The following is a 26,324-nucleotide window of genomic DNA, read 5'->3' on the forward strand; positions in this document are numbered from 1 at the left end:
ACTGTATGAGCTTCAGTGACAACTAATTCCTACTGCAGCTTTGTTGGAGCTCTTTCCCCCACCCTCCCCATGGAGGAAGACCAGCCCTCACTTTCCATGCTACTACCTTTCCAATGTCTCCTTACATGGACATAGCTGTCTGGGGAGTGTTCTCCCTTCAGGTCACTTATACTGCACATCATCATTTCTTGCTGTTTAGTCAGTAGTCTGTGGTTTCTGTAGAATGTGTCAGCAGCTCCTGTTTAGGGAACACTCTTGAATGTAACACACATCTTAGTTGATATTGTTTCTTACAGCAACTGAAAATAGCAATTGGAACAGGGCTTAGTAGGACTGATGGCTGAGAGCCCCCGCCACAGCTAAGCACAACTCCATTTAAGATGGTGTCTTTACAGCACTCATGTTGTTTTCACTGGCATCCCACATGGTCTAATCCAAGCTGAGCTGAATTAATTTTATTAGCCAAATTTTGAGAGATGCTGTGTCAAATTTATTATCATTTCACCTGCCTCCTTAACAGGAGCTGCAGGCACTGTGATCAATGGATCAAGACATGTGTCTAATTTCATTGCAGCTTCTGTAAATGTCTCAGTGCCTTCTGCAGATGTGCTGTTGAATTACTTTCTGTCCTCCTTGGGTTCTCTGCAATGGAGCACAGGACAGATCTGGTTGTATATCAGGACAACAAGGCACTGAGTGCAGTTCTGTGAACTTGCTGCCTTTGCAAGTATTATACATCTGTGTATACATGTGTCTGGTCCTTCTGTCTTGTGCAAATCTGATCTGATCTTACCCTCGTATGTACGTACCATTCACGTTAATGTATATGCCCCACAAGAGAGCCTGTGTGAAGGACCTGTTGAACAGTCACAGGGTGAAACAGCCTCAAGAGCAGAACCTCGTTCAATGCAGGTGATGTCTGTGGGTGTAGGGGACTCAACTTGACTCTCAGATTCCTTTATTCAACAGTTAGATCTGGAACTATTAGTGGGAGAGAATATACAGGTAACGCTGTAGGCACAGAAGTGCTACAGCCCAGTTATTTTAGCATGCTATTTCCCTTTATGTCTGACCAGCCCTTCCCTGTGATCCTTGTTCTCCAAGCTCAGGATACTTACACAGAATAGTGCATTATATCACAGAGGTGTCTAGAGGGGAAACAGCTGCTCTCTTCTGATTTTTATCCTGAACTGCCCCACAGATAACTAATTGCAGCTCAGTTGCTTCTATTAGCTATTTACCTAAAATTGAACTGGCTAATGAAAATGTTTCTAATTAATACGAGGCAGATTAAAACTCATTACAGCAAGGTCGTCAGTAATGAGAGATAATCAGAGCACAAATGACCGAGCTTGGAGTAAAATGAAGATGGAACACAAGCAGGCAATTGGTGCTGGTTGTGTATGCACCAGCCAGCAAGGGCAGGGTTCAGCAAGGTGACTGCTGGTGCTCTGTGCTGCAGTTGAGCGACCCTGCTTCCTCCTCTCCAGAGCAGCTTGGGGAGTAACTGGCCGAAGAGGTGGACCTCAGCCTAGCATAAATGTGTCCTGAACCAAGTGACATCTCAGAATAGGGGTTTGTTGCTAGGCCACGCTTTAGTCACCTGTACGAACCAAGTTGTGAATCGGGGTATTAGCGGGAAGACTGTGGGCATAGGTGGGAGGTCAGTGTCTGTGTGTGCTCGTGTGTGGAAATTCAGAGTCCTGGTGGCTTGGAAGGTGGGAGCTTGCATATCTGCTCAGCATAAAATGTGTTGGCCTAGGTTTGGAAAAATCCCTTGTGATCTCCAGGGAAGTTTTGCACAATTCATGAAATGTATTTGCTGTAAATTCAGCTGCTTGTAGCACTGCTGATATAAGGCCACAGCACCAACACCAGATTTGAGCTGTCTGACACAGGCTTACTGTGTACATCCTTCCATTAGTACAGAGTTTATTGGCCATCCTGCTAATTGTGCGACTCCTTGTTCCTGTGCTTGTGAAACTGAGAAGTTAAGAAATTGCCACATTATTCTGGGGGATCATCTCCATCCTTTATCCTTTCCAAGCTATAAAGCTTTCTTTCTCACTTGCTTTCTGTCCCACCGCCAACGAAGTGTTGTGCCAGAATTTCTGAAGGGTCTTGATTGGGTTATACATAACTTACACAAATAATGAATTTTTAGGTAGTGAGGTACATTGCACCAGGAGTTGTTCCAATTCCAAAGACATGGATATGTCTATCAGCAGCCTTATGATCAGCTAGTATTAGTATGAGGAAGCATTTGAATAGGAAATATCTAGTGTGCTTAGGAATGAGCTTTTGTAAAAGGTAAGTAGGAAAGATAATACAAAAAGGAAGCAATAACAATTCCATTTAGAATTGTGTGTCTCCCTGCAGCATCCTGCTGTCAGTCAGTTTGATTACCAGGCTGATAGTGTTAGTGAAGGCTATAGTAGTTTATATTAACTGTATGCTTATTCAGATTTGTAGGAAGAGGAGATAACAGCCCCTTAGACACAACTACACTGTTATTGAAAGGGGCTCTAGGTTTTGTATTGCTGTTTTTAAAGCACCCAAGTACCCTATTCACATCATCAGTAACTGTATCCTCTCTAAACCTTTCCTGATCTTTTTGGCCATTGATTTCAGTTTCTCACTGCGTTAAATTGAGGTGGACATCCTTTCATTCCTCTCTGGTTTGTGTTGTCCTGAGTCATCTAAAGCTCTTCTGTAGTTTTACCAGTTGTGTGCATATGGCCCTGTCATTATCAGAGGTGGAAGAGAAAAGGACTATGACCAGGTTTCTTTCCTATCTTCTCTGACATGTCTTCTCTCCCTCCCCAGCTTACTGTGTTTTGGGGATACCCACCACAAAGGTGTGATAACATCCTCTCTTCCCTGTGTAGGGAGTCCACGGGACAGCCTGGCTATTCCAGGCCAGTCTCCTGCTACTGCAAGCATTCCTGGAAGAGCTTTCTTGTCCAGAATGTCTGACAGCATATATGCTTGGGATGCTCCCACCCACTGAGTGCCACAAGGTTCTTCCCTGAATCCCAAGGGCTAAATATGAAAGACCATAAGCAGCAGTTCTGCTGTTCTGTGGGAAGAAAACAAGAGTCAATCACCAATATCCCAAGTCCTTGCAATGGCAGGTAACTTAGTAAATATGGAAGATCCTTGGAAACAGGTTAACCCCAGCAGAAGATTTAACCATAATGTGGGAGCTGGATACACCAAATAGGTTCTTTAAAGGTTCTAATAATGCACCCTGTTTGCATTCTGTCTCTCATTGTGGCCAGAGAGTAGGGTAATTTCTGTCTTGATGCCTTGAACAAGAGTGTAAAGCCCTTTAGACATTTTATTAGCTGTAATGTTCTTATGAGTCTGTAAAACGGGGAATAGGGATCCTGAGTTTTGTAAAGAGCTTTGTAAAAGCACTTTTAGAGATGAAAAGCTCCATATAAAATCAGGTATGGTTGTTTTATCATAGATATCCAAAGACTTTCTCAATTCCATTAAGCTTTGGCTTCTCTGTCCTGTGACAGTGAGTGCCACTGGTTAATGCTGTATTGTGCAAAATGGGGTGTAAAAATGTGTAACCTTGCAGCCGTCTACACTGAGGGTGATCTCCAGGTGTATTGATTGTTCACCTATCTTTGGTAGGGACTTGGCAGGGCTTATTTTTCCATGGTGGTGAATAATATCTGTTGCATCTCGTGGAGTTTTTGTCACTGCACTGTTCTCTGCTTTGCCAGATCACTAGCAGGGAAATTAAACCTTGGTGTAAGAACAGGTGAAATGGGACACTCTGCTGTTTGTTTTTGACAGTAATGCAGGTCAACCCATTTATAATAGAGAGCTTTTTCTGCCTTCTGGGCACCACCTGGACCTGTTTACCTTTTTATCATGTTTCTGTGTTGCCAGTGCTAGTTCATCCTTACTGGAAATAACAATGATGCAGATGCTAAGATAGACAGGGCTTCTGCAGTATCATCTGGTCTGAAAGAGCTCAGAGCAGGCTGAAATGAAGCTGTGGTGAAACCAACGCTAAATGTTGCAGCCTTGTCCTAACTGGAAAGTCTCCCACTGCTGCTGTCCACTGCTGTGCTGGGCTTTTGAGCTGGGAATGGGATAAAACAAGTGATGTTTTTGCATCTCCAGTAATTACTGAGTTTTCTTTTCACTCTTTGTGAGGACATTTATTGAAAGCCACTTGAAAGTCCCAATAAATATCTCTTTGCTATTGACCATTGTATTAACATCCTTTCAGTATTTTAACGGACTGGTGAAGAATGATTTTGTTCCCCTCAAAATCCCTGTTGGCTTCTTTTTTCAGTCATATCACATTTAGCTAGATGATTTTTAGTACTCTCTGTAATTATTGTCTCAACTAATTTAGTTGATACAGAAATAAAGATTGCAGGACTATAATTTCCCACTTTAGTCTGGATTTTCCTTAAAAGCAGGGCAACACTTACTCCCTTTCAGTCATCTGGAAGTTAATGGTTTTAATATGAGGTCTCCTTTTTATTACAATTATTAACTTTTCAGCTACTTTTTGCATTAATCTCTAATTTTTATATGATTGAAGTTTTCAAGGTATTTTCTGGAGATACCTTTCTTGAAATACTGTCTTGGACAATGTATCTCCATTGTAAGCAGCGATGGGCAGGCTCCTCCTCAGCATCTTGCTCCATGCAGGGAACTGCCTGCAGCAGGAGAAGTACCTGCTTTCCGTTGCTCAAGCTGGGAGTAGGTGGGATGTGAGCGGGCACCACATGGTGTGGAGCTGTTCCTGCTCACCTGTATGAGAGTGCTCTCCAATATGGAGCTGAGAGGAGGAGCAGCTTTTCAAACCCTGTCCTCTGGGCAAAATCCACCATGACGTCCTTTGTGAGATGTCTGTGTTTACAGTGTTCCTGGAGGCAGCACTCATCACCAGGATTTTCTGGTAACTTGTTTGTTATGACTTTGACTAATTGCATTTCAGATTTTCTCTCTGCATTCCTAATCCTCATTTCACGTTTTGCCAGCTAAGAGTATGCCCTTCAGAGTTGGGATGACTTTTCTGAAACATTTCATGTGAGGAGTGGCTTCCACCACTTACTTTACTTTCTTTAGTGGCCTTTCTGAGCCCTTTTGCCACCAGGTCTGTCACCAGATACTGAAATTTTCACTGATATATTTTAGCTGGTATTTATTTTCTTCTAAATTAATTCCTTTATTTTAAGACCTGATTAGCATCTGCCAATTTATGGTACCTGCACATCTGATGTTCTGAAGAGCAGTTCTTTGCCAATGTCTCTGTGAATATAGGCTCCTTGAAAAGCATCCAAATGACTTGAGAAGCCAGGTCTGCTTATACATTCCTGGGTAAATTAAAAAAATACCACTTTGCAACTCTGCTTGCTGAGCACGTGCTTCATGCTAGAGGTGCCTCCTCTCCATAGCTGACAGTTGTTACTTTCACAGTTTTAATAGTCAATCCCAGTCTACTCAGGGTTTAGGTAAACTACGTGAGTCTGATAACTATGCTGTGGGCCAATGTAGAATTTGTCTTGCTGAAATTTGGGGAAGGGGTTTAAGACAGAAAGAGATGCTCATGTGGACTGAGGAAAGAGACATATACAGACAGCATTTGTGATCTGAAGGGCTTCTTGAGGGAATCTTATTCTTGATATTTCTCAGAACATGAAATGCTTCCTTTCTCTGCAGTGTGCTCCTAGGCATGATGCATACAAGCAGGTCCGTATAAAACTATCTGTTGTTTCCAGCTGATAAAAAGAGTCTTTGAAGTATTGCTTGTGCAACAAAGAGCAGTATCTTGTGAGATTTTTTGAAGAAAAGTTCTGATTCATTCTGGGATTCCATCTAACTTGTATTTTCTCCAAGGTAGAACAGAAACGTGGGTCAGCAGTGTTGGGCACTGTAGTAAGAATGTGACACTCTTACTTCACCTATGATGAGGGAAATGTCATCTATCAGAGAAACAAGTGCTACATCTGGACTGTGACCTAGCTTGGGGAGATCCAAGAAATTAATAGATAGCATTAGGAATACTTTCATGCTAAAAACCCTGATCTGGTTGATAAGAAAAGAGACCTTAAAAGCTGCATTCACAGTCCTGCTTCATGCTCACTGTACTTCTGCCTCTAATGCAGACTGGAGTTTTGTAAAATGTAGGGCTACATAGATAGATTTCCTCCTTCTGAGACAAGTTGCCTGGCCGTCTTCTGTCTCTCTAGCAGGTGCAGGAGCTGGCATTCCCTGGTCCAGCCAGCCAGCCAGGGCAGCTGTCTCTTAGGAGTCGTAGCCAAGCCAGTTGAGAGAGCATGGTGGAGGATGCTGTGCATGGGGGTTTTGTTCTGTTTTGTTCCTAGAGCCCTCTGTAAGGATCCTCTTGTCTTTCCTAGCCAGGACTGCTGTGTCCATGTTCTCAGCAGTGTGGATAAGTTTGGGAAGGCCAGAATTTCCTCTCAGCTTGTGCTAGAGGAAAGGAGCTATTTTTTGCCTCCTCATCAGCAGTGACCAACATGAAGGTACACTCTGTATGTAAGCGTGCCTACAATCAGTTGCATTTTAAGCTACACGAGTTTTCCATCCCGTTTTTTCCATCTCCCTTGGTGATCCATTTGGGGTGGGTAGTGCATTGGAACCAGCACCTCCGCCCTGAGCTGCCTAGCCTGACACCCATCACTGCGCTGCAGCCCCAGGGTTGCTGCTGCTCTGCCCTGAGCTATGCTGTAGCCTGGAGTAATTTGATGGACTCCTGCTGTGCCTGTGGGAGGTCACAGGGCTCTGTGCTGAGCTCAGTGCTGGGTTTTTGGAATACACCTGCAAGGAGCCTTGCCCCTGTTTTCTGCTGTGCCTTTGGCTATGCCTGCCCAACACCTTGAGGGGAGGTGGCTGGCCACCGCTCCCCTTGCCCTTCACTGCTGGCAGGGGGTTTCCTGCACAGCTGGAGGCAGTGGGCAGAGGGTGATTATTTGAGCTGCATAAAAATTGTTTCCCTGTAATGGGCTGCACTCACAGTGCTGTGACAAACTACCCAGCTGCTCTGGCTCCCTCTCTCCCACTGCCTTTCTCTTTCATCCCATTACTCCCTCCCTGGTTTACTTGCTTTCTTATCTACTTTCACGGCTTCCTTTCCTTGTTCCCTTTTGACCTGCTATTGCCACCGCTACACACAGAGGAGGAGAGTAGGGAAAGAGCCAGTGCAGAGGCTTGTTACAGAGGAGCTGTTGTAAAATGCATGTTCAGGCATGCTCATGGATGTTATTTGTGCTTATGTATTTTCAGGTGTTTTTGAGCCAGCAGTATGCTGGGTGAAGCTCACTCACCTAGCACGAGTTACACTTGCCTGTATGCCCCCACCTAGGAAAGTGTGTGCGTGCATCAGACTGTCAAGTCTCATGCTGAGTGTGAGACTTGCACATTAGGCTTTCTCCTCACACTCCCCTAGGCCTGTGTTTTGTGCACTCGCAGCTCAGCACCCAGTCTGTCCCCTGACGTGTTCCCAAATGCAGAACACTCATGGCACTGCTTTGCAAGAGGGCAGAAACAGCCACTGAATGGGGTGGAGGTGTGTGGTGTTCATGAATGTTTGTTGTGTTGTTCCTTTCTGCCACGTACTTTGAGGCTTTTGGTGTAGCCCCTCACCACAGGATTTTGGGCAGATGAGGACTGCAGACATTGATTTGACCTTCAGTGACTTCTGACACAGAAGCCAGAGGAATTGGGAGCCTTCATGCAGATAGATGTCAAACGTTAACAGAAGATGGGTGCACAGTTATTTTTTGTTATTGATTTGCTTAGGTTCTATTAATGTATCAGAGTAAACTTATCTGAAGTTCATTAAATATTCAATATAGCTGTGTCCTTGGCAGGAGGCTTTTCTAGTGAGAGTAATAAAGGCAGAATAAATCATTGTCACTGAAGGATGTGGTGGCTGGCCTATTCTTGAGGAGCAAAATGAACCTCAAGAGCTAAAATTCAGACTGGGCAAGTGGTTGGTGATGGGTTTTGTCATTTGGTAGTTGCATTTTGGCCATGGTGAGCATAGCTGGCAAGTCTTCTAATTCTTAGTTGCTCAAACCATTGTCACTGCAGACTTTACTGGCAGTGTAAGCAGTAAGACCAAGACCTGGCTGGACTGAAGGGATGTAATTTCCCCTTGTATATGTCTGAGTGAGGTGAAGGAGATGAAGGACTGCCCACATACCGTCCTCCTCACTGCCAAATAGACATCTGTAATTTTGATTTTTAACAGACTCTTCTTGCAAGTTCCTGTAATTTTCTGGGATGGTATCTGTGGTTTTCCTCTCACTTTAATTCTCTGCACTCACACTAAGAGTCTAGCATAATAGTTGTGGTACTGACTTTTGTCTTTTGACAGGGGATTCCCAAACTGTGCATCATAGTGATGTATGACAGTGACAAACCAATGCTACCCTATGGCTAGCCATCTTATTCTCTGCAAGGATGAGCCAAAAACTAATGTGCTGTCACTGATCATGGTGCCTGTACAAACAAGTGTCAAAGCCCTTTTTACTCTGGAGCATCTTGTCCTGGTCTGGTTCAGCCCAGCCAGAGTCTTAATACTTAACCGACATGTTAGATGATGATACCCAAAATGAAGAAAGGAAATCCTTGGTCTGCTTAAATACTGGACAAATAAAAGATACATGTGTGGGCATGTGCATGTAGCAGACAGCAAAAGGGCTTAGCTGATGTTCTGGTCTCTTCACAGGTGCACCTGCGCTCTGCTGAGCGCCTCCGGGAGTTGTGCTGCTCCAACCGAGGCACCTTCATCAAGGTGGGACAGCACCTGGGAGCGCTTGACTACCTGCTGCCCGAGGAGTACACCCGCACCCTCAAAGTGCTGCACAGCCAGGCCCCGCAGAGCACCAGACAGGAGATTGAGCAAGTTATCCGTGAAGATCTGGGCAAAGAGGTAGGGTCAGCCATAGCCTGTGTTGGCTTCTCCAGTCTTAGCAAGCCCTAGGCAGCTAGAGGAAGGAAAACTGGTAGTTCTCAGTTGTAAGAGATACCAACAGGAGATACCTCTTCCTTGGCTCTGAGAGAATACCACGTGAATTTTCCCTGTCCATCAGTGGGCATTATTGGCAAGCTTAGGTAAGGAGAAGATAACAGAGGAGTAAGAGTGTGAAAGCTGCCAGGTGGAAGTGGCAGGACTCAGCAGAGCAGCGAAGTCTATATGCCAAGACAACACGGTAGCTGGAGGTCAGAGTGAAGGGCTGTCTGCCACACTGAGGGGTGGAAGCTGAAGGTATTGATGTTCAGGACAAAGATATATTGGCAGAACTCTGTGAGGGATGACTGCTCTCCCCTGGCTGCACTAGACCAATTCCAGCTAGCACTGACAGCCCTTTAGTTTCTCAAGCCCCTAATTAACCCCCAAAGAAAATAATAACATAAATCACTTTTGGTGCTGCAGTCAGGTAACACAGTAGCCCAGAAGTCAGTGCCACCATTAACCCTTAGCAGCCCACAGCCCTGAGATCAGTACACGGGTGCCTGTGTTCATTAGACATAAGGGAAGTAACCACAGTAAATTAGAGAGGGTGTTCTGCTACTTTGCATCTTGCCCCTTACAAGAAAAGATCCCCTCGCACTCCAGCCCAGGTTGAGGAGAGGCATTTCAAGGATCACAATTGACATGGTAAGAAGGAGGAAGGAGGCAACTGTGCAAAAGAATGGTAGAGAAGGTGTGTGTGAGGGGGAGGAAGGTGGGAGGTTGAAGAAGGGAAGCAGTGTGTACATCTGTTACTGCTCATACAGAGAGATTTTTGGGGGTGTTTTTGGTTTTTCTGGCCTGTCTGACTGTGTGATAAGAAGGTGTGGGGGGAACACAAGGAGGTGAGTGAAGTATTTGCACCTAGAGGGTATATTATGGGTGGTTTTGGATGGGGGGGTCTACCTATGTGTAGTTTATGTGTACTATGTGTAGTGTTAGATATTGTCTAGCCAGGAATGACAATGAATATCTCTCTGCAGTTTAATGGCAGGGTTAATGTCAGCCCCCAACCTGCAAGATGCTCCCTCTATCAGCACTGCATCCTTGTAGCATGGCTGGTACCAGCTGTGTTTCATAGCTCAGTGGATAGATGGAGCAGGGCAGGCTGGCTGCTCCCTGCAGGCCCCTGCCTCCACGAGCCTCCATCTGGCAATCTCCCCTCCGCAGGAGCTGTGGAAAGCCATCCCAAGGTTAGCCCACATTAAATTACCACAGCAGCCACCTCTGGCACAGTTTGTGCGGTGTCGCTTAAAAGCTGAAGAGGTGCACTTTTTTCTCAAGAGTGTGTTCAGCTGCCACTGATACTCCCTGGTTTCTTTGTGCTTTTTGGGAGCTAGACAAATGCTCTGTGCCTTATTGATTCCCAGTGAAGCAGCTCGAATACAGTCTTCACAGCAGCCTTACCTCATAGCATTTGCTTCACCCACATGAGCAGTGTTGGGCAATATTTAATTTTAAAGAAGTGAGGAGAAAAAAAAGGTAGAAATGGGAAGAAAGTGATAGAGAGCAAATGGTAATGAGAGAAAGAGAGCAATGATAAAAGAGATAAATGAAGAGAATAACATGTATAAAAATAAAGGAGCTCATAAAACTGGGTGGTATTAAAAGCTGATGTAAATGCCAGTGTTAATAGTTACAAAGTACCAAAGCAAGGTATTTAAAAACTGAAACGATTTGGGGAAACTGATGCACCGAAGTTGTCTTTGCTGGAGCCCAGAGGATTTAGTAGAGTTACTTCAGGAACAAATTTAATTCCAGTGTAGTTAGATCCTCAGTCCATTTTAAATATGACATACTTAACTAAAATAGAGGTGGTAGAGGGGCAAGGTGGAATGTCAGGGCAGAGGAGAGTGCAAAGAGGGATCCTGAAATTTTCCTCCTTGGAGCTAGCATCAAACATGGAAAATTGCAGATGAATTCAAATAGAAGAGAAAATGACAGTGAGGGAACCTTCCCAGGGAGCCTAGGCCTAGCCCTCCTGCTCTTGAATTCAGTGATAAGACTTAAAGTTCCCCCATCAGGCCCAAGAGCAGGGCTCTTCAGATGAATCTTAAGTGTAGGCAAGAAGTAATTACGTGCAGTTTGGATCAGTGCAGAAAAAATGGAAGAAAGAGCAACTGGAAATACAGAGATACCTAGGGAGGAATGTGACAAGCTGACAAAGTAGGCAAGAGTTTGCAAAAGGGCATGAAGATCATAAAAAGTCAATTTCATGTATAGAAGCATTGTAGCTTCGTCAATTAGAAATAGTCTGCCTTCTGATGTGACCTACTCCTGAGAGTCTTAACACAGGCTTGGATGTTTGACAGATGATTGTGGGAAAACTGGCATAAATGACTGTGCCAGTGTGACTGATGTTTGGGCAAAGATGTTTGTGAGAGGGATTTACAGCAGTTCAGCGTGGTTCTGTTGTCCCCACACAGACTTTGCGTGATACCCTGCTGATGGGGGATGTCCCATTCTAGGCCAGCATCATGGACAGGGACTGGGACCTGCAGCATGTAGTTCTGTTGCATGAGCTAACTGATTTAAAGACAAGTGGCATGTGTGCTGATCTGACACAGAAGGAGAAGCATTATATATGCTGACTAGTGGGTTGTTCTGTCAAACCCTATTTTAAGTCTAGGAGCAATTTGTGTACCTACCAGGGATCATTGGGATAAAAATAATCAGTAGTGAGCAGATACTGTCTCTCTAATCTCAGCCATAGTGGTTTGGCTGAGTGATGGTGGGAGGTGATCATTCTCTTGAATATTGTTTGTGAGAGGTTGTGGTGTGGGGGGGTGGGATTCGCAAAGTAACACAGTAGTAGCAGTGGGAAAGACTGTGCAAAGAAATCTTTGCACTGACTCCTGGAAACAATCACCAGTAAGATCACAGAGTAAGAATCTTCTGGGGAGCCAATGGGGATACCACAGGTAGGGCTCATTCTGGATGTATTCCTTGGAGCAATTGGGAAAAGCTGTGTGCATAAGAATGGGTGATAAGATATGAATGAAAGAGTCTCTCCTATCTCTATTTTTATCTTCCTTGCTTGAGCAAGGTTCTGAAAGTGAAAAGGTGTCAAGCATGGAAAATGAAAGCAAAATGAATATGTTCTTTCTCTGCAGAACTATAAATGACATAGGGAGAGATAGCTGGTTCAGCTAAGCACTCTACCTCAACAAAGTGTATGCCGAGCAGAGCCAGGCAACTTCTGGTGAAGTGTGGATGCCAAACATTTAGGGAGAAAGAGTGATGAGGGGCTCCGGAAGATAAATCTTTCAGAGTGGTTATACCTTTAAAACACAAAATCATTATGCTTAGAAATTAGAAAAGATGGAAGAAATACTTTGCCAGCACTGGGATCCTGGGCATTTCTTCTCTCTGGCAGGTCTGTTAGAAGGGACTGTCTTGTAGCTGTGGGATACAGGGATGTGGGAATAAGCACCACTAACAGACTTGGGGAAACTGGGTTAAGGTCATGCATCTGCATTCAGTTAATTAGAATCAAAAAAGGAGTATTTTGGCCTTGACCATGTTTTGATAAAGAGAGTGCTGTGTTCCCAAAGTGGGAAACGGCTTAAAGGTCTGCATGGCAGCATGCATGGTTTCTGCTGTAATTGAAAACAATCACAGAATAGTAGTGTGTGAATGTGTGAAATCAAAACATTGGGTCACCAAAGTTTTGGGAATTCTAATTAACTGAATGGCAACACCAGGTGCTGTTTACCTGAAGAGGTTAATAAAAGGGGAATGCAGAGAGAGCTCTGCGGAGAATCCCGAAAACCGAATTCTATGTGTGCAGCCTCATTTGTTCAGTGCTCATAGTTGCCATACAGGGATACTGGGGAAGTGGTACCAATTTGGTCCCAGAGCAGAGATGTAGAACCCAGGGCATCTCTGACTCTGGCCAGGCTACCTGAAAGCCCTTCTATATTATCTGTCAAAAAGGCTTCCTGTGGATCTTTCTGCATGTGATTTCCATGGACAAAGTGCTCAGAGGAACTAATTGCTGATTGCTAAGACTGATCAGACTTTTGTGAAACTCTCCTCTTTCAAAAGTACATCTGCTTTGCTCTGCTCTGCTCAAGGCTGTTCCAGACCTTTCCTCATCATAGGATGGAGTCATTGCAGAAGGTCTTGACAGCTTTTACAACCGTGGTCTCCCAAATATCCTTGGTGCCTTTCTGTTATCTAGCTCCACTACTGTCCAGTGCAGTCCTTAATACGGGTCTTGCTTCTCTGCAGCTGTGCAAGGATAATGAGTTTAGATGCTGTGACATCTTCTTGTTCACTGTGTACTCCTGTGTATGCCAACACACTCTTTTACCTCCTTCTAGTCCCAGAATACCTCCTGGTTTGCTGTCATATTGCACATCCCAGTGGGCCACAGCATACTCTATCCCGGCAGCAGCACTCTATTACCTCTCCTGTATACAGCAAGATGTCACTTTTCACAGCTCATCAGCTTCCAGCCCATCCTTACACATTTTTAATCAACTTACTGGCGTTTCCCCTAAGACTACTGTACACAAACTCCCTCTCCGTATGTTTGTGTACTCCATGCTCTACTCAGGCTTTATCTCATGTTGGAGGTGATTTTCCTCGGTGGGAGACGCTCCCTCCTTCCCCATCTCTCACACTGTCCCTTCAGAAATATCCCAGTTCCTGTCCTTCTCCTTTCTGGCAGCTTCCAGTCAAGCAGGTTCTGTAGTCATTGCTCCTATGTCTGGACTGAGGTTGCACAGTTGGGGATTAGGGCAAGGATAGAGTTAGCATCCCTCCAATGAGGCCAGTGTGGTCCCAGGTAGGGTCTTTCCCATGTTGGTGGGATGCTTGTGTGGCACAGCTGCCCAGGTGCTCTGTGTCCAGACTGTGTAATTGCTTAGGGGGTGAGGGGCTGGTGTAGGGCACAGGGCCAGTCTCACCTACCATGAGAGTGAGAGTCTCTCCTTCCTTCTTGCCCCTTGACTTATCTTCAGATCTCTGGCCTCTTGCTAACAGTTGTTGAAGCTGTTGCAGAGAAGAGTGGAAATTGTTGAAGCTGAGCAGTCTCAGATGCTGTCAAATGAAGGATCCCAAGAAATCCTGCGTGCATACTTATACCATTGCTGGGGAGTTTGCTGTGCTCCAGGAAGGCTGAGACAAAACAAGCTCCACAGGGAGAACACACCAGTGATTGAAAGTGTTGCTTACAATGCTTGTTTTGTTCAAAGCTGGAGGAAAGGGCTAGGGAGAGCCCAAAGGTCAAGGCTTGTCTTTGCTGAAGCCGAATCATATAAAGATTTCATCATAAATAGATGGAAAGACAGTCATTTGAAAGGATGTCAGTCTAGCTCTGCTTTGTGGGAATGCAGGTAATGGGAAGTAGTTTCTAATTGCTTGATTACCCAGCACCTCCAAGGAGACCATCCTTTTCATTTGCAATTAATTGCAGCTTTTACCTGTTCAAGGACTATTTTGCAATTTGCAAGAAACCTCCTGCTCACTGATTGAGCAGGGCAGGATATGTCAATGGTTTGACTGTGATTTATAAACAAAGCACATGTGGAAGAAGAACCTCCTGTGTTGTGATTTGTGAAGCAGGATGCCTTTTCACAGTGATGTTTGGAGGATCTAGCCTTGGATTCCTACTGTTGTACCTGGCATGGCACCAGTGCTGTGCAGGTAAGAAACAGATACTCTTTGAGAAGTCATTGTCTGTGCAGCAAAACCATGGCTAAGACGAATACTGCCCTTTGTCCCTCTACTTTAAATTGCTCCCAAAGTTCTCAAAATGTTTTCTAAGTTGGCTACATGAGTATTATTCATATGAGACCCCTGGTGGCCTAGTGGTTAGCGTGCAGGACTTTCACTGCTGCGACCACGGGTTCGATTCCCCGGTCTCCTGGCCTGATGGAGGTCGTTAGCCCTGTGTGGCCATCCATCTATGAGAAGGACACTCTAAACAAACCTACGTCCTGAGGACCTCACTGCCATTGTCCAAGCTTGCTTGGCCCCGGCAGATGAACCTTAGGATTAAAGGGTGGGCTCAGTTCAGCGCAGGCTGTGTCTCACCTAAAAAATCCATTGCGCAGGCTGGAAAGGTAAAAAGACCTTTCCCCAAATTTTCGTTCGCGAAGATGGGCCATTATTATTATTATTATTATTCATATGCTGTTGAGATGTACCCATATACACCTGGGTGCATGGTTACTACAATGATCTGCAGCAATGCCACATGGCCATTTGACAGGGAGGGACAAAAATCATATGTCCATGTGAGCCTGCCATGGGAAAGATTTAGAATGAGACCACAGCAAGGTGCTGATCCCCAAGAGACTTCCCTTGCTGAAGTATGAGAAAAGATGGAGGGAATAGAAGAGACTCCTTTTACTCCTATTTCTGTATGCATTCTTGGTATATTATGGCAGCCTTTCCTGTGCCAGTAACAGGGAGAATGATGGACTGTACCTACATTCTGGAATTGTTGATTAGTGTTTTAAGCTCTGGTGAGAGATATTTGCAGAACTATTGAAGCAGTGCTCAGCCCTGTGGGAGAGCAGCTAGGCCTTCAATAGGCTGTTGGGTATTACACTTCATGTCCTACAGCATCCAAGTTATTCCCAAGGGAATATGAACCACTTTCTGTAGCTGGCTTCATATGATGCCCTAGAGAAGATTAATTTACTGTGCTAAGTCACAAGGTCTTCAGGTCATGATGCTGCAGATTCTGTTATGCTTCCGGAAAGCCTCTTCCTAGGCTGGTGCTGTTGTCTAACCCATCCAGGATGCCAGGGCATATGCCTGCCTCCTCCAGTGTTGCACAGCCTTGTGCTCAAATGTTCTGCCCAAAGGCAGATATGTGGTGCAGTGCCTGGTTGCTCTCATGGTTGCGTGGGCCTGTAGGACTGATGCTGAATTGGTTTGCTGAACACCCAGGTCTCCTGTAGCTTGTGAGACCAGTTCTGTCCTAAAGCACGCACTCCACTATGCTGGGGTGATCTGTGAAGCTGGCCCCTGTGTACACCACTAACAGACTCGGGGAAACTGGATTAAGGTCAGCAAGAGCCGCTTTTACTTGCTATGGGTGTTGTCGGTCACAGGAAATCTCCTCATTCTGCATGATGTTACCCACCCTCCATTACCCACCAGAGTGGAAGCTGGGCTGTGGTGGCCATTACTCTGACAGTGTGAGGGGCTGGGAAGTGGAACGGGAGGATATGGCCCATCTCCCTCCCCTGTGAGTCTCTCTCAGTAGGCCTGTCAGGGCTTCCAAGCAGCCGTCAATAAAAAACACATTTGTATTAAAACTATAATAAGGAATAAAAAAACTTCACATTTCTTTCAATAACTTGGGATATAAAAAAGAGATTTTTATCAATTATGAAAAGGATTTTGGCCATAAAAAGGTAATTTAAAGAGTCTGAGATGGATGGGGAATAGCATTAATGTCACCCAGAACAAATGGTCCCACATTACTCAACTGAAAGGCAGGAGGGGCTGCCTGTGCAGCTCCCGCTGCTGCTGCAGCCTCTGCTGTGCTCTCCCTGCACTGTCTGTGGTAAGAGGCCACAGTCACTGGCGGATCTCACTGTGACTGCCTTTATACTGAGCCCTTGGGTAGGCAGCAGGACGTCTGCTCCAAGGGCAGATGGGGAAAACAAGCAGGGAGCTTTATGTGGTTCAAGTGATGAACCTTGCTTTGTTCTGATGTCCCTGTTCGTTCTGTATGCAAGCTCCAGTGTTACTGACCCTTACTGTCATGCCAAGGACAACTTGGTGTCCCTATTGCCAGTGGAGCTTTGGAAGAGTGTACTCCTTCCTCCCATGGCTTTTGTGTCTGCTCAGAGCTTCTGGGAGAGGATGGCTGAGTCCTGCTCATGGCAGCCTCTTTCTGCGTGCTCTAAGCTCTGTTGCCGAAGAAAGGGAAGTTTTGCGTATAGATTAGAGAATAATCTCCTTTGGTGTCTTTCAAGTTAGTAAGATTTACAGTACAGGAGGCTGGACAGTGGATTTTCTGAAGGATTGTTTGGAGGACTTTCTGCAAGGAAGTGAAAAATTTGAGATCAGAAAATGCAATGGGGAATGGCCTGGTTCTCATATAGAATAGTTCTGATCTGCATGTTTAGTGACATTTTTTTTCTTTAGTTTACAAATGCTTTAGGTGCCTGAGGGCTAGTGGATGACATACCTGCATGGAATTTGTTGGCTCAGTGTCTTGTGTGCAGATGGTAAGCTCTCTTCCGTACGGTTTTCTCAGAGTTTTGATGACACCTGAAGTGTCGATCTGATGCAAATACATCTTGGCTGGCAATGCCCATGACAGCTGTATTGGGCTTTGTTCAGTGTCCATGTCCTGCGGAGGTGGTGGATGTGCTGCACAACAGTGCTTTAGCCATTGTCAAGAACCACCTCTCAGCAGAGGGTAACCCTTCCAGTTCCAAACAATTACTGGAAATTGCAATCTGTAACTGGGATTAATAGTTGTCCTTATTCTTGCATATGGAGACTTTCTTTTTTCAAATATGTATCTCATTTGCTCAGCCATCCTCAGGATCTGGGCAGGGGCAGAAACACTGAGCTGCCATGTGGAGTGACTGGCTCCTGTTTCAAAGCCCACTGCTGATACACTCTGAAATATTCTTGATGCTCTGATCTAAACACAGGCTGGGTTTACTATGCGTGATTTTTTCTCTGAGGGAGCAAGGAATCCTGTCATCTGCCTACCCACTGATCTTTTAATATCCTATCCTTGATTCTGCCTGGGTATTCCCTGTGAAAGAACTGCTAGGAGCATTGGAAATTCTCATTATGGGAAGCCTCACACTCAACATGCTTTTATGTTTTGAGAATTGAAGCAAAAATTGGGATCTAAGTGATCTCAAAGTTCTTTACACCATTAGTGAGCAAAGTGTGTCTGTTCCAAGTTGGCTGACCAGCCAGAGAAAGAGGAAGTTTTCTCATGTTCCCTTTGGAAATCAAGTTATGTTTGTGAACATTAAACATGTTTTGTACTTATTTTCTGTAAGCTTTGTAGTATTTGGTTTTACAGGTTGCATGGTTCAGAGCCAAACCTGTGAAGCTGTCTGTGACAGCTGAAGAAGTAAACTCACATGACCAATTGCTCGTGCCAGGAGAGCTCAGCTGAAGCAAACGCATGAATTTCTCCCTTACAAAGCTCACATAACCACTCCATCTCAAATTAGCAAATTCTTGGAAGAGGCTGTTCAGCACCAACCCTTCCAAATTTCAAATTATTAGTAGGAAATATACATTAGTTGGCTCATTTTGGATAATGAATGAAACTGAGGTGGTATCAGTTGTGCATGGAGAACAAAGCTAATTTTGCCAAGCACCGTATTGGATGTAGCTGATTGGTTCAGGTCTATTAACTGCTATTCCCATTTATCAAGAAAGGCTAGAAGGAGGCTAGAGCAATTAAAATTACCAGGGCTTGTTAAGAGGGGTTATACTAAAGAAGTCTCTCCATGTAACTTTTGCTGCCTTGCCCTTTGCAAACTGCTAATGGCTTTGCCCTGGCTGCCAAAAAAACCTCTAATCCCATGCCTCCTCTACCAGTCTGTCTTTTGTCTTTTGGACCATAGCCTAATCTCTCGTCTTTTTTTTTCTTTTGCTTTTCTTTTTTTTTTCTTTTTTTTCCTTTTTGTTTGAAAGAGCTGTGAGGCTGGTTCTTAATGGGATATCCTGGCCAAGGTCTTTCCCAGTCCCTTGCAAATCATTAGAACCAGCTCAGGAATTACAGGTTGGCTGCTCCAAGCTAAACATTTGAGACCACTGGGTGGTTTTCAGTGAGTGAGCAGGAAGGAATGGAAGGGTGTGGACTGTACTGGTTCTGTGGGCCTTGTCACTCTATTGACTACACAACCATAGCACACTGATGGCAGTATGTTGGGCTGAGCATTTCCAGTGATTTAGTGTCCTGAACCTGATGAAGGAGGAGGTGCAGCCTGAGCAGTAGCAGGCTCTGAGCTACTCTCTCCTGGCTTTGCTCTCCACAGCACATGTCTTGAGTGGATCTCAGTACTTGGCCCTTCTTTGATGAGGTGAATCCCTGGGTTCTGATAAGGTGTTTTTTGAGATGGTTACAGTAGATAGAATCCACCGAACTGCTTTACTTCAACCACAGAAGTCCAGATGTTTTGAACTGTAGGAAACAGAGCTAGGTACCAGTTAGTATTTAGAGGCTCCTTGTCCTGCTCCTATTCCAGAGGCTGACTCTGTTGCTCTGTTTTTGAGTTGCATCAGCCCTAGAGAGGGAAGTAGGGCAATCGAATTCTGTCTCTAGAATAGCGGGTTGTTGGTCTGCTTGGAAATGCATATGAATTAATCAAAACTACCCCCCTACCTTTGTTTCCTTAGCCTACTATTCTCCTTAAAACAACCTCTAGCAGTGCACCCTGGGGGCGCCAGAGGAGAACTTACATTCAAGGTGGAAGACAAACGAGCTCTTTCCCACTGCACCCTGGACTGGCAGCCCTTCCCTCTGCAGTGCTTGCCACCCTACAGTGGCAGCAGCAATGCTAGGTCTGTAAGTGTAGTTGATTTATGTTAACTGTTGAAACGATAATGTTTAATCTGTAAAGTGCTAATCTATTTTTTATGTTGATTATGAATAGGCCAGCTGTGCCTACTTTCCTATTCATAGAGTTTAGTGAACAAGCCCGTTTCACAGGCTGGGTTTGGAGGGTGATTTACATGAGAGCAGACACTGCTTTAAGGAAAGTAAATCAACTGAGTTACATGACTGAACCAGGGACTTGGCAGCCCAACAAGAAGATCTGGGGGCAAGGGAAAAAATAGGGGAGGAAGAGGAGGAAGAGACAGATAATAAATGAACTGCAGAAGGAGCAGATAGATCAGAGCAGACACCTGAAAAGTAGAGGAAATATGGGCAGGAGAAGAAAGGAGAGGTTGGTATTCAGAGGAGAAATTGACAAGGAAGCAGGAAATGATGGGGCTTACTTAACAGAGAACTTTTATCTCTGCATCAGTGCAGAGAGCTCTGGGCTATGGGTTTGTATGACTGATCATTAGGGGATGCATGGAATCCCTTTCTGAACATGGTGCTGGCAAAGTCCGTTGTGGATTTAATTTGCCATGCAATTGTCTCCTTGAAGGACTTTTATGGATCTTTTTCTACAATTCAGGTTGATATCTGCCTTACATCAGAAGTCTAATGTGCAATCTCTCTGCTATCAGAGTGCTTTGTGAAACCAGCACCTGGACAAAGAACAGCTGAATGAAGTTAAGCTTCAAAGAGGCTGTGGTGATAGTAGTGTAGAACTCCAACTGTTGAAAGCATCTCTGAGTGCTGAGCTAGTCTGTTAATCATAGCATCCTGTGTCTGTGGAAGGTAGTAGGACACCTAATAGCTTAATCGATTAAAAACATTTATCTCCTTGTGCCAGTCAGGAGGATGTTCCTGAGCCAGTTATGTTCCAGTCTGGCCATGACAATCCTTGCTTTTGTTGGACTGAATGTCGTTTGTTTGTGGGAGCCATGGATAAGTGTCTCACCTTTCAGAGACATGGGAGAGGAGGTCCACCTCACACACAGGGTCTCAGGAGACATAAATCAGCTCTGTCTGCTCATTGCTGTTACTGCCTATTGTAGCTGTCACCAGCTGAGATCCAGGTTTCGATCCAGGATGAGTGATATTCTCAGATAGTTCTGCCTTGTCTTAAGGATCTGACTTAGGAAAATAAATGAAGCTACCATGTGTGTGTCTGAGCACAGATTATTATGCAGGAATCATCAGGGATGGAATAAAAGGTGCTTTTCCTCAAAGTATGGCTCTGTAATAATTAAAGGTACTATACCAAGTAAAAGAGACTGATAGAGTTGCTATATGGCTCAGTGGATGGATGTGATGAATACAAGAGTGGCTTTGTGTAGGTTTTTCCAGTGCTTTTCTAGCCAGAAGAGACTACAGGAAGAGGATCATAGGTGAGCAGCACAGGAAATAGGCAGGATTCTAGGTATCAGACAGTGAATGAGTGAGCAAACTTTGTTCTCCGGATGATGGGATCAAGGACTCTTCTTAGTAGAGTTCATTTTCTGTAACACTCATGGCCTTGTGGCTGAGAAATGCTGTTGGTAGGATCCCAGAGATGATTCTCAGTGGTATGGCAGGTAGTGGGCTGCGGAGGACCAAAGTGGTACCACATAAAAATAATACGAAAATATGAACTTCACACCCCATGTGACTCACAGCCCTTTCCTAGAAGAAAGGCTGATGGTTGATGGATAACCCTGGTTTTGTACTATTGTAGTGAAACAGCAGTGATTAACCAAGTTTGCAGTGATTGGCATGCCAGGAGCAATTGTGTACCGCTGGCACATGAAGTGACATGTCTGTGGCTCTGTGTAATAACTGTTGTATATGTATTGTACAGATAGGTATTTAAAAAGAAAGTTACAAATTTGGTCCTGATAAATTACACAAGAGCACATTTCTAGCTGTCTTGACAGCCCTGATTCTGCTCATCCAAGCATGAGTGCTGTGGCATGGTCTGGCTCAGCTTCACATGGGATATCAAGGAGAAATAATGTTAGAGCTCAGCTCTTCCAGATTCTAGGCAGGAATCTTATTGCACATTTCCCCCTGAAAAGAACCACGTTACCTTTAATCCTGTGCACTGAAAGATATGGCTAATTTTGTGCAATAAGCCGTATGTAATTGTTCCAGTGCATGAGAATACACACATATCTTTACCAACATTCATTTGCGTGCAGCATATACCTCCATATACATGCACATGTACATGTATATGTAATGAACACCAGGGAATCCATTGAAAAGAAAACTACTATTCTGTATATATCTACAATATTATTAAAAATACTGAAGTAATAAATACACGCTCTTGACAGATGCATTTAGGAACCATCAATTAGGCTTGGCATTCATTAGGTGGGGAGAAGTCCAATCAGATTTCAGTGACTCAACAAAGCCACCTATAAATTGTGGGCTGTTTGTTCTGACATTTGATGAATTATTCTTCATAATCCACTGTCTGCTGCAATAAATCTAATCTTTCAGTTTTTGCTGTCTTAATAATTCTTGGAGCAATACTGTGACATTTTGTTTTCGCAGAGGGGATAGAAAGGCTGGGACAATGGAAAAAACCTCGCTGTCTGGAAAATATATTGCTCTACACCAAGGTAACATTTTTCTCACACCTAGAACTTGGTCTTGCAGACTTGCAGGTATCAATGAGTCCTTGGCACCATGAGCAGTTATGTGTATGCTGTTGAAAAGATGACCAGCCTAGGATGAGGTTCACATCCCTTAAACCAGAAAAGGCTTCAGACTTCTGAGAGCAATAGCATCCTAGTGTTGATAAAGTGAATTCCAAAAGTTCTTGGAGACGCAAGCCTTAGTAATGCTATAACAGACATAGAATTGAGTATCTCTTCAGGTATTCTGCTACATGAAATAGAGAGAACATTGAACTAAGTAGTGTTAAGGTGGCAGCTGTAGTCCCCAAAACATTTCTTCCCAGAGTGATATTGTATTGGTCTGTTTTCCAGCAAGCTCATGAATTCCATTATCACAGTGCCTCATGCTGTTTTGGCTGGGAGGCTGCAGATAGCATGATCCTTCTGGAACTCTCAAAAGGCTCCTGCAGACTGAGCTCACCTTAGCAAATTACCATTCATGAAGCCGTGATTAAGAGGGAACTGTTTGGTGCTGTCTCTATCAGGAATGGAAAAACCAGATGAATCAAGTCATCCCATCAAGGAAATTCCAGCTTAGAGAATCACAGCACAGGAGATGTGCAAAATTTACCTACCTTAATCACTTTCTTGCTGTCTGCTTCCTCCGTGGACTTGTCTCACAGCTGTATCATTCCCTTTGTCTTGAATGGATTCATACCAACTTCCCCCATGTGCATTTTCCTGTGCTGCTGCACGGGTTCAAAATGATGGGATACTGGGAGCTGCTCCTGACCATCGCAACACAATACTCCTCTTTATGGAGCTCTGTTGCATCGTGGCCTGTGATGAGTATCCTGGAGGCAAAAAAAGTTCCAAGTTAATCCTGTGTTGCCTAGTGATCCCCTTCTAAAATAGCAGGACATCTTGTAGATTACAGTCTTCAAATACAAAATGCAAGACTCAGTAGCAATTATATCGTATGCTGTGATCAGAAGAGGAGATCTGCTGTGAAATCATGGTTGGGGTTTTGAATGTTTCAGTTTGCATTGGTTTTGGTAATAAAGGAGTAGCATTATCCCTGTTGGGTCCCTTTTTGTGAATTGTTTTGAGCAGCTGTGATTGGTGAAGCTGTCAAGCACAATGAAGTGTCTGGAGATGGTCTCTGCCTGAGGTAGTCTCAGCTCTTGCTGCATGCTCCCCACCTGTGCCAGACTTTGGCAAAGTTCTCTGACATAGGTGTATTTACACTCTGCTCTGGCATAGTTACCATACTTTTGGTAACAAGAAGAATTATATTGTCTGAAAGTTACATGACCGATGGTTCATGAAGATGCACTGTTACTAAAGCTCAGGGTTTACTCTGAACACTGGGCCATTCCAGCTGTGAATCCCCTGTATCCTTTGTGCTCTCAGAAACTTACAGGGTCTATCAGGAACTTTCTAGGCTCTGAAAGAGTCCCAGATGGCAGCAGGTGAAACAGTTCCTCCATTGTCGATCCTGCTGTCATCGAGATGGGCCGATCTGTTGGGAGAGCTTCTGAAGAATATAAGGATGACTGTACAAATCAAACCAAAAGCTGGAGCTCACCACTCTGTCTTCAAATGTAGCCAGTGTTGTCTAAGAGACAAAGGGGTTCAGCCTGCCACCTAAACAAGGCTGGGCTGTTGAAACATCTTCTGATAGTGATCCTGCATCTCACTGCACCCTAAATTTATCCTGAACAGACTGCTGACACATGGCCACCTATATTGGGTCTGGCTGAGATGGAGTTCATTTCCCCATAGCAGCCCTCACAGTGCTGTGCTTTGCATTGATAGCTAGAAAGGTGCTGATAACACACCAGTGTTTTGGCTACTGCTTGGCAGTGCTGGCACAGCATCAGCACTGTAACATCCCTTCCCCCAGTCGAGGGCAAGGTCCTGGGAGGGCACACAACCAGGCCAGCTGACCTAAACTAACCAAAGGGATATTCCATACCATATTACATCAGTTCAGATATAAAAGCTAAGGAAAGGAGGAGGAAAGGAGGGCAGTAATTGTTTACGGTGGCTGCCTGCTGAGAAACCACTCTAAATGCTGAAGCCCTGCTACCCAGGAAGTAGCAGAACATGGTTTGCTGATGGGTAGAGAATAAACCTTGTTATTTTCTCTTTGCTTGTGTGTGTGCAAACCTTTGCTTTTGCTTTAGTAAACGGCCTTGTCTCAACCTACAAGTCGTTTTCCATCTTATTCTCTCTTCCCTGTCCGGCTGGGAAGGGGTGGGATAGAGCAGCTTGGTGGGCACCTGACGTCCAGCCAAGGCCAACTCATTACACCACCATTCGTCACAATGGCAGAGCAGAGCCACCACGTCTCGCTCTGAGATGTTATGTAGTGCTGGGCTGGGAAGGGGCTCTGTGACTTAGGCTCCTGTTCCAGGGTACTGTGTTAACAACCTTTCTGGAGAAGGAAGGTAACATAGTGGGCAGGTTGAAACCAGGCAGTAATATTTGATCATTTGCTGCAGCACATGGATATTAAAAGGCTGGGATTAAGAGTCAGTATATTTCAAAAGAAATTAGCTAGCAAGACATGCACATGTAATTTTTATGGTTTGGAGATTAAGACACCAGGCTGGAACTTGGGATATCTGGGTTAAATCCCAATTCTGTCAAAGACTTCTCAGAACATGCTGGGCAGGTCATGTAAGGTAATACTTTCAGAAAGGACTCAGGATTTGGAAGCTTAAATCCAATTGACTCCCAGTATCTTCCTAAGTGTTTAAGGACAGGATTCACAAAAAATATGGAGGCATTCTGATGCTCAACATTGTCGCATGAGGTGGTGTGTGCTGCAGACCTTGGGCAGAGCAGTTGTGCTTTTGGAAGGCACTTCAGCATGTGAGAAGGCCTGTAGCTGACATCTGGGAACTCCTGGAAAGCATGAGTTTGTGCAGGGCCTGTGGTGGCTGTGCACCTCATGCAATGGCACTCTGGGCTTAATGTGGTCTCTAGGTGCAACTTCAGCACAAATACATACTAATAAGTTTCTAAGCAGATAGATCCTGTAAGAGCTTTTATATCAGTTCCCTGAGGTGTGAATACTAATGCTAACAGTCATGAAAAGATTTTGCATATTTAAAATTAAATGAGCTTCATTCTTTTGAATTAAGCAGTCAGGGCTGTGTTTCTAGCCAGTGAAGTACAGTGACACATACGTTTTCTGGTTGAGCATGTGTCCACTGGGGAGCTGGCTAGTGGGGGAAAGCACCCATGCAGGGACATGGATCACCTGTACAGCTGTAAACCTCCAGCTGGCTGGCCTGCTCCTTTGAAAGAGCAACCTTAAAGTTCCTTTTAAACCTTTATTAAACCTGTGTGGAAACTATGCTTGTTTCATCTCCTGCCAGGCTTACAGATGGTAACAGCCAGTTTGATGAGGCTGTTTGAGACCAGCTGTGGTCTGGAAAGAACGTGAGAGTTCCTTAAGTACCATGTCAGGTGGGCTCCAAGACTGTCCCAGACCTTTGCTTGCTGATCATCCATCCTAGAAATGAAAGAGTTTTTGTTGAGGGTGCTTGTGAGCAGTAAGAGCCTGCAGCCTGCTCCAGGAATTCCCTGCCTGCATGAAATGGGTGCAGCCACCTTTCCTTGGGAAGGACTCCACTCTCCAGCAGGCAGTGTGGGAGCCTGGCTCATCTTTTCTCTTCTTCCATGTCATACAGGCTCTCGCTCATTTCTGCGTGTCTGAGACACACAGCCTGCACGAGCTGCCTCCAGTGAGCTGAGAAAGGACAATTTCATAATGAACGAGGGTGATTTGCCGAGTGGGGGGTCCTGGAACCCAGCTGTAATTGTGCTGCTGCTTTATCTCAGCCTCACACCTGCTTGTGTAATGGCTCGGCTGTGATCTGCTGCCTCCCCCATGAGCATGCTCTGCCCTTCTACTCCTGGAGGATCCATCAATTCTCTGGCCCTGTTGCAGTCCCTCGCCTTGCTGTCCTCGCCTGCAGCCTGTGAATGCGCACAAATCCCCCCTGGAATTGCAGCAGGGCCACTGAGCTGGCTGTAACGGACATGACTGCTAACCTGGCTTTCACGTCTTAAGTAACAAGTTTTTAAAAGAAATTCTTCTGCCCAAAAGAACTCCTAGGCACAACTTTATTCAATTATGTTTCCT

General features: G+C 44.8%; 1 protein-coding gene across 7 annotated transcripts in view; it reads left to right on the top strand.

Annotated features, from left to right (window-relative positions):
* Positions 1-26,324, top strand: part of ADCK1 (aarF domain containing kinase 1) — a 73,752-nt gene that overhangs the window by 21,033 nt on the left and 26,395 nt on the right. For all 7 annotated transcript variants that reach the window (XM_027672640.1, XM_027672656.1, XM_027672674.1 and 4 more), the window contains one exon: positions 8,732-8,935. In XM_027672640.1, the coding sequence (XP_027528441.1) occupies positions 8,732-8,935 (204 nt within the window). The remainder of the gene's footprint in view (positions 1-8,731; positions 8,936-26,324) is intronic.

The sequence above is a fragment of the Neopelma chrysocephalum genome, unplaced genomic scaffold (assembly GCF_003984885.1).
Source record: "Neopelma chrysocephalum unplaced genomic scaffold, ASM398488v2 Primary Assembly neopelma1_24, whole genome shotgun sequence".
Classification (NCBI taxonomy): domain Eukaryota; kingdom Metazoa; phylum Chordata; class Aves; order Passeriformes; family Pipridae; genus Neopelma; species Neopelma chrysocephalum.